Below are 9,117 nucleotides of genomic sequence, written 5' to 3' on the forward strand. Positions count from 1 at the left end.
CAACAGAGGGGAATCCTGATAGTTAGGGAATTGCTACTCACTGCTGTGCTACCTCCTTTTGCATGGTCCTCACTGCTACATTGGTAGATAGGTCTCTCACCACCCACACATACCGTTTCAACCTTCTGTGCTTAATTTCAGTCAGAGAAAATTTATATAACTTTGCTGCTCTCCTATTATTGTTCCTGTTGCAACCATTTCTTCATTTTCCTGCCTGCTGGTCCTGCTTTAAGTCCAGCCTAGTTTTAAATGCCGTTGCCTCTTCTTTCTGAATGACAATCCTCTGTCTTATGAAATTTCTGGGCCTTCCAGTTATGCTGTACAAATTACCGGCAGAATTTGTACCTTGTCCCATCTGGCAATACTGAAATTAACTGCCCCTGCATTTTCTGATGGGGTTTGAGTCAGGGCCTTTGGGAGGACAGAAGTTCCGCCCCGCCAAACTTCCAGTGATGGATATTGGGATTCCAAATGCTGGGACTAAATAATTAGCATAAAAGAAAACTTGACCATAGGTTCATGTAGCTTTTCCAGGATTCACAAAGAAAGAAAGAACTTGTATTTCTATAATGCCTTTAATGTTCTTAAGATGGCCCAAAGAATTTCACAGTCATATAAATTATTTTGAAGTGCAGTAACTGTTATTACATAAGAAGGAAGTTGTTGAGGCCAATTCACTAAATATATTCAAAAAGGAGTTAGATGTAGTCCTTACTACTACGGAGATCAAGGGGTATGGCGAAAAAGCAGGAATGGGGTACTGAAGTTGCATGTTCAGCCATGAACTCATTGAATGGTGGTGCAGGCTCGAAGGGCCGAATGGCCTACTCCTGCACCTATTTTCTATGTTTCTATGTTTCTATGAAACCGGGGCAGCCAATCAGTTGGCCTATTCACTACTTTGATGCTCCATGTTTATTTGTGAGAGTGGCTCTGGGTCACTCTCCTCTCTCCCAGGTCACAGAGGTGAGATGGCAAACACAATGCGTTGGCTCCATGCATTGCAATATTAAAATATAAAGGAGGCGCATGTGATGGTCTGTGTGACAGACTTTGGCTTATTCAACAAGATCTACGGCAGGACGATTACAGATTGCTACGATGCCACTAAAATAGTTTGCCCTGAAGAGTCTGGCTGATCACACTTTCATAATTATAAAACAAGTGCTGCAAAAAAGACTTGCATTTATATAGCATCTTTCACGACCATCGGATGTCCCAAAGTGCTTTGCAGACAATGAAATGCTTTTTGGAGCGTAATCACTGTTGTAATGTAGGAACTTTAAAATGTCATGCTTTTCAGATCTTTTCCAGGGGTCTTTTGCATTTGTTCTGAATTAAGTCCATCACTGATGCTTTGAAAATACATTTATTCGCTCCTTAATCATTAGATAACATTGATTAAGGCGTTGCATTGATTGTTAATTACACACGGGGCCTGAGTACTAGTTGCATTCAGCAGGTGGTCTTCCGTCGGAAGTCGGAGAACCTTTCCAGCCAAACGTTCATAATTTCAGATGACAGGTGGTCTCTCATAAGAGAGGTCTTAAATGACAGGGTTCCACTATATGTCCATATATATCCACTATATTTATCTGTCTGTATCACATAAACTTTTTAAAATTGAAATTCAGCAATTGTGACACAGAAATTTCCTGAAGTATGATGGATTTAAACACCTGCACTTATACAGCATCTTTATCATAAGAAGAAATTCCAAGGTACTTCATGAAGAGGGATAGTTGGGGGAGATGGAGGGAGAGATTCGCAAAGGGGACCCAAAGCTTAGCTGAAAAGATGGGTTTTGGGAATCTTTTTAAACGTGAACAACAATTTGCATTTATATAGCACCTTTAACATAGTAAGACATCCCAAGGAGCGTTACTAAAAAAAAATTGACACACAAGAAGATATTAGGACATATTAGAGCAAAAGCTTGGTCAAAGAGGTGTCTTAAAGGAGGAGAGGGAGATAGAGAGGCAGAGAGGTTTAGGGAGGGAATAAGAAAGAAGTGGCGATGCAGAAGAGTTTTAGACAAGGAGTTCCAGAGTGCAGGGCCAAAGTGGCTGAAGACTGATGCCACTAGTGGTGTGGTAAAGGGAGGAGGTGATGCATAAAACCCAGAGTCAAAGAACCAAAGTGTGCATTAGGGGAGCTAAGACTTATGTAGGTTATAGAAATGAGATGGGACTAGGCCATGGAGGAATTTGAAGATGAGAATATGGCTTTCAATCCTAATGTGTTGGAGACTGAGAGCCAAGTTGGGTCAGAGAAGATGGAACATTGCAGGAAAAGGCAGTTAAGGTTTAGACAAATTGGCATTTATAGAGCGTTTATAATGGGAGAACTGTGGAGTCTGGGTCACTGAATATATTTAAGGCGGAGATAGAAAGATTTTTGAGTGATAAGGGAGTAAAGGGTTATGGGGTGTGGGCGGGGAAATGGAGCTGATTCCATGATCAGATCAGCCACGATCTTATTAAATGGCGGAGCAGGCTCGAGGGGCCAGAGGCCTACACCTGCTTCTATTTCTTATGTTGTTATGTTCTTATGGATATCAGCAAGGAAGGTATCAGGGTAATCAAATCTAGTGGTGACATAATCATGAATAAGGATTGCAGTGGTGGAGGGATTCATATAAGTGCAGATGTGGGCAATGTTGCAGAGATAGAAATGGCACTGGATAGTACTTGGAGTTTGATGCTCACCTATGGGTTCCATTGTAACAGACTTACTGCTGTCCCTGCCAGATTTCCAAGCCAAACATAGAAACATAGAAACATAGAAAATAGGTGCAGGAGTAGGCCATTCGGCCCTTCGAGCCTGCACCGCCATTCAATGAGTTCATGGCTGAACCTACCACCATACTTCTACAATTTCAGATTCTTCCCCGCCCTTTAAAATATTGAACCACTGGACCCACAAAATCTTACCAAAAGACCTAAAACAGAGTTGCTAAGTCTCAATGGCTCACAATTCTCGAAGATTTGTGTGTATTATAACTATTTACAATCGCCACATTATGGCTAATATTGAGTCAATTGTGATAAGTGCTAATTGATTGTATTACCCACCTCACCTTGTCAGTAAGCCTCTCGAGTATTTTTTAAAGTCCACTTATCCTTTAAACCAGCCGATATCTAAACCCAATGGGGTTCTCTTTCAAAGCAGACTTACGTCTTTGTTACTTGAACCGCATTTGATCAGATTCACTCACTACATTAATAACCAACTAATTAGATCCTCACTGTCTGTTCTTTGTTTCAATCTTTGCATATCTGCCAAAATTATATTTTCACTGATCTATTTTCTTGTGTGTGTGTGTGTGTGTTCCTAATTACAGGGAACTAACAGTTGGATACTGCAGTTCTTTATTAATACATTCAGTTATAAGCTTAAATATCTCTAATGTATACAAAATCAATAAAAGGTCACGAAAGGGATCTTTAAGATGTGATCCTTTTTAATAGACGACTGCATAAGCAGTCCCTTGTCTGATTCCTGGCTATAATTTTGCCTGTTGAGGTTCTCTCATTGACTGGTGCGGTGGAAGTGGTGCCAGCCTTGACTGTGTGTCACTGACAGCTCCGGGGCAAACTCAACTTGAATACAGTCACGTCCAGCTGCCCACTGTTCCAGCTCCCTTTTCTGCCCCCTCCCTCTCCAAGTCAAGACGCCTTTTTTTTTTTTAGCAACAAATACATTACTTTTAAAACACGACATCGATTTCAATCTCAGCACAGGGTGTTATTTTGCAAGAGTTGGTGCTGGGGACTTTGAAAGGAAATCTCAAAAAACACTGTTGTGCTCAAACAACCTGTCTGACATGGCCGCCCTTCCAAGTCCGTGCTACAAGTAAGTAAGGATTTTTTTTTTGACGTGGTTTAAATTCAGAGGCTGGCTCCACCCTGCGGCTTTGATCCAATTGACTTTTTACTTACCTTCAACTTAATGTCCGTCGGTTTCCAAAGTGGCCGCAGTTCACTCAGGAGCGCTTCAGCGCCGTTTCTGGGCTCCTTCTCGTCCACAAAAACGTCGAGGTGTTTGGTGCCAGTGACCGGGCTGGCTGCAGGAGAGCTCGCCATGCTGCCCAAGCAAGCATTGACTGGCAATTCGAGCGACTTTCTGTGCGTGCACAGCGTTCTGATAGCAGCGACGGGCGGCCACTGACCTGCAGGACAAGGTGGCAGCCGGCTCTCTGGAAGAGGCCGACGAGGACACCCAACTGGATTCCAGGATGGGACACCCCAAGGGCAGCCTGAACACCTCTCTTCTTCCAGGAGCTACGTGCCAAAGGTAGCAGGCACCAGCATCCTTCTTATTGCAGGAAGGACAAGCCAGAACCCCCCACAGCTACCTGCACTCCAGCAGAGATGTAAGATGCACTCAGCATTTTCCCACAACTCCACTCCAAAGTGCTCCTTGTAAAGGTCTTCAAGGCAGCTGACACCCAACTATCAGAGGCAGTCCCTCGAAACGAGGATGACTTGCTTCCACGCCAAAAAAAGGATGAGTTCACAGGTGTTTTAATGAAGGACCTAATATTCCAGGTCCTGAACTCCATCTTGAAGGGTGGAAGATACCTGTGCGTGGATTTTTTTAATGAGTGGTGGCCGTTGCACACCAGCCATCACACGGGCCTGACAGAGCTAGGTCTTGGTCCAATGGCAAGGATTAACCAAAACGACTGGAGACCAGCTCTGCTGCACGGACCTAGTGTGCAAACACGTTCTTGCTATTGAGGGAGTGCAGCGAAGGTTCACCAGACTGATTCCTGGGATGGCAGGACTGACATATGAGCAGAGACTGGATCGACTGGGCCTGTATTAACTGGAGTTTAGAAGAATGGCTCCAGGGTGACCAAGGCTGGGAACTCAACATCCAGGGGTATTCAACATTTAGGAAGGATAGGCAGAAAGGAAAGGAGGTGGGGTGGCGTTGCTGGTTGAAGAGGAAATTAATGCAATAGTAAGGAAGGACATTAGCTTGGATGATGTGGAATCTGTATGGGTGGAGCTACGGAATACCAAAGGGCAGAAAACACTAGTGGGAGTTGTGTACAGACCACCAAACAGTAATAATGAGGATGGAGACAGCATCAAACAAGAAATTAGGGATGCGCGCAATAAAGATACAGCAGTTATCATGGGCAACTTTAATCTACATATTGACTGGGCTAACCAAACTGGTAGCAATGCGGTGGAGGAGGATTTCCTGGATTGTATTAGCGATGGTTTCCTAGACCAATATGTCGAGGAACCAACTAGAGAGCTGGCCATCCTAGACTGGATGATGTGCAATGAGAAAGGACTAATTAACAATCTTGTTGTGCGAGGCCCCTTGAGGAAGAATGACCATAATATCATAGAATTCTTTATTAAGATGGAGAGTGACACAGTTAATTCAGAGACTAGGGTCCTGAACTTGGGGAAAGATAACTTCGATGGTTTGAGATGTGAATTGGCTAGAATAGACTGGCGAGTGATAATTAAAGGGTTGACGGTGGATAGGCAATGGCAAACATTTAAAGATCACATGGATGAACTTCAACAATTGTACATTCCTGTCTGAAGTAAAAATAAAATGGGGAAGGTGGCTCAACCGTGGCTAACAAGGGAAATTAAGCATAGTGTTAAATCCAAGGATTGGCCAGAAAAAGCAGCAAACCTGAGGACTGGGAGAATTTTGTAATACAGCAGAGGAGGACAAAGGGTTTAATTAGGAGGGGGGAAATAGAGTATGAGAGGAAGCTTGCAGGGAATATAAAAACTGACTGCAAAAGCTTCTATAGATATGTGAAGAGAAAAAGATTCGTGAAAACAAACATAGGTCCCTTGCAGTCAGATTCAGGTGAATTTATAATAGGAAACAAAGAAATGGCGGACCAGTTAAACAAATACTTTGGTTCTGTTTTCATGAAGGCAGGCACAAATAACCTTCCGGAAATACTAGGGGACCGAGGGTCTAGTGAGAAGGAGCAACTGAAGGATATCCTTATAAAGTGGGAAATTGTGTTAGGGAAATTGATGGGATTGAAGGCCGATAAATCCCCGGGGCCTGATAGTCTGCATCCCAGAGTACTTAAGGAAGTGGCCATAGAAATAGTGGATGCATTGGTGATCATTTCCCAACAGTCTAATGACTCTGAATCAGTTCCTATGGACTGGAGGGTTGCTAATGAAACACCACTGTTTAAAAAAGGAGCGAGAGAGAAAATTGGTAATTATCAACCAGTTAGCCTGACATCAGTAGTGGGGAAAATGTTGGAATCAATTATTAAAGATGAAATAGCAGCGTATTTGCAAAGCAGTGACAGGATTGATCCAAGTCAGCATGGATTTCTGAAAGGGAAATCATACTTGACAAATCTTCTGGAAATTTTTGAGGATGTAACTAGTAGAGTGGACAAGGGAGAACCAGTGAATGTGGTGTATTTGGACTTTCAAAAGGCTTTTGACAAGTTCACACACAAGAGATTGGTGTGCAAAGTCAAAGCACATGGTATTGGTGGTAATGTACTGACGTGGATAGAGAGCTGCTTGGCAGATAGGAAGCAGAGAGTCGGGATAAACGGGTCTTTTTCAGAATGGCAGGCAGTGACTAGTGGAGTGCCGCAGGACTCAGTGCTGGGACCCCAGCTCTTTACAATATACATTAATGATTTAGATGAAGGAATTGAGTGTAATATCTCCAAGTTTGCAGATGACAGTAAACTGGGTGGCGGTGTGAGCTGTGAGGAGGATGCTAAAAGGCTGCAGGTTAGGTAAGTGGGTAAATGCATGGCAGATGCAGTATAATGTGGATAAATGTGAGGTTATCCACTTTGGGGGCAAAAACACGAAGGCAGAATATTATCTGAATGGCAGCAGATTAGGAAAAGGGGAGATGCAATGAGACCTGGATGTCATGGTTCATCAGTCATTGAAAGTTGGCATGCAGGTGCAGCAGGCGGTGAAGAAGGCAAATGGTATGTTGGCCTTCATAGCTAGGGGATTTGAGTATAGCAGCAGGGAGGTCTTACTGCAGTTGTACAGGGCCTTGGTGAGGCCTCACCTGGAATATTGTGTTCAGTTTTGGTCTCCTAATCTGAGGAAGGACGTTTGAGGGAGTGCAGCGAAGGTTCACCAGACTGATTCCCGGGATGGTGGGACTGACATATGAGGAGAGACTGGATCAACTGGGCCTTTATACACTGGAGTTTAGAAGGATGACAGGGGATCTCATAGAAACTTGCAAGATTCTGACGGGACTGGACAGGTTAGATGCGGGAAGAATGTACCCGATGATGGGGAAGTCCAGAACCAGGGAACACAGTCTTAGGATAAGGGGTAGGCCATTTAGGACTGAGATGAGGAGAAACTTCTTCACTCAGAGAGTTGTTAACCTGTGGAATTCCCTACCGCAGAGAGTTGTTGATGCCAGTTCGTTAGATATATTCAAGAGGGAGTTAGATATGGCCCTTATGGCTAAAGGGATCAAGGGGTATGGAGAGAAAGCAGGAAAGGGGTACTGAGGGAATGATCAGCCATGATCTTATTGAATGGTGGTGCTGGCTCGAAGGGCCGAATGTCCTACTCCTGCACCTATTTTCTATGTTTCCATGTTTCTCTATCGCAGTGTGGGCTGGCCCGTGCTGCCCCTGGACCCTCGCCTCTTCTGGCCCCGACAGCCAACTATAATCTAATAGCGATACACAAAGACATCCCACACGCTGATGACACTAACACCTAACCAACTCTGCACCAGTAGCTTTTGATTACATCCAACTCCCAGCACACACTAGGAAGGTCCTGTGAGTACACCCTACACCCAAACATATCGCAGGAGTGACACATGAGGGCACCTCAAAACTAACTATACTCCAAGAGCACCATACACCCAAGCATATCCAGAGTGGAATGTACAATAGTACATCGAAATCAATTGTCCTCCTGAAGGGACACACATATGGGCGCAGTCCACTCAGCCTGAGGGATAATATGGACATCCAACATCCAGTCACATTCCAGAAGGGACAGGCAAGGGCGTGCACCACTAAACCATACTCCATGAAAGGCACTAGGAGGCAGCAAAGCCCAACCACACTGGGGTACGCACACGGGCACCCTGTGCCTAGCCATGGTGTGGAAGGGACGTGCAAGGATATTAATGCTCAAATGCACTCCACGACTCATAGCGACCAATTTTAGTTTCTGTTAATCCCAAAAATGGATGCAGATGTGCTGTAAAGGACAGCAGTAATTGGTCTTATCAGTCAAGTCTGAGGTGGGCAATGGATCCACACCTGTATTTCAAGAGGGACAGAGTATAAAAGGAAAGAAGCCCTGCTGCAACTGGAGTACTGCGTACAGCATTGCTCTCCTTATTTAAGGAAGGATATACTTGCAATGGAGGCAGTTCAGACAAGGGTCATGAGGTTGATTCCTGAGATGAAGGGGTTGTCATATGAAGAAAGGTTGAGCAGGTTGGGCCTATACTCATTGAGTTTAGAAGAATGAGAGATGATCTTATTGAAACGTATAAGATTCTGAGGGGGCTGAGCAGGTTGGATGCAGAGAGGATGTTTCCCCTCATAGGGAAATCTAGGACGAGGGGCAACAGTCTCAGAATAAGGGATCGCCCATTTAAAACAGAAATGAGGAAGAATGTCTTCTCTCAGAGGGTCATGAATCTTTGGAATTCTCTACCCAGAGAGCTGTGGAGGCTGGGTCATTGAGTACATTTATGGTAGAGATAAGACAGATTTTTGAAGGATAAGGGAGTCAAGAGTTATGGGGAGAGGGCAGGGAAGTGGAGTTGGGGCCAGTATCAGATCAGCCATGATCTTATTGAATGGTGGAGCAGGCTCAAGGGGCCAGATGGCCTACTCCTGCTCCTATTTCTTATGTTCTTATGTTCTCCATTCAAGGCAAGTCAGAGCTTCCCTTACTACTAAAACAGGGAAGGGAGTGTCCTACATATACTTTCCCAGTATGCAGGCGAACTGGACACCAAGTCTAATCCAGGATCTAGAAACAAAATATACAGGGTTGCAGAAAGTCATTTAAAGGGCACAGAATGTTCCGGGAAGGGCAACATCCAACTGCATACTAGCAAAGTCCACGAAGACATTCAGCT

At 44.3% G+C, this 9,117-nt stretch overlaps 1 protein-coding gene across 1 annotated transcript in view; it reads right to left on the bottom strand.

Moving 5' to 3' along the window:
* Positions 1 to 4,085, bottom strand: part of LOC139279662 (ethanolamine kinase 1-like) — a 610,209-nt gene extending 606,124 nt beyond the window's left edge. The window contains exon 1 of the mRNA XM_070898767.1: positions 3,942 to 4,085. Coding sequence (XP_070754868.1) covers positions 3,942 to 4,085 — 144 coding nt within the window. The remainder of the gene's footprint in view (positions 1 to 3,941) is intronic.
* Between the last annotated feature and the right edge of the window lie 5,032 nt (positions 4,086 to 9,117).

The sequence above is a fragment of the Pristiophorus japonicus genome, chromosome 14 (genome assembly GCF_044704955.1).
Source record: "Pristiophorus japonicus isolate sPriJap1 chromosome 14, sPriJap1.hap1, whole genome shotgun sequence".
Lineage (NCBI taxonomy): Eukaryota > Metazoa > Chordata > Chondrichthyes > Pristiophoridae > Pristiophorus > Pristiophorus japonicus.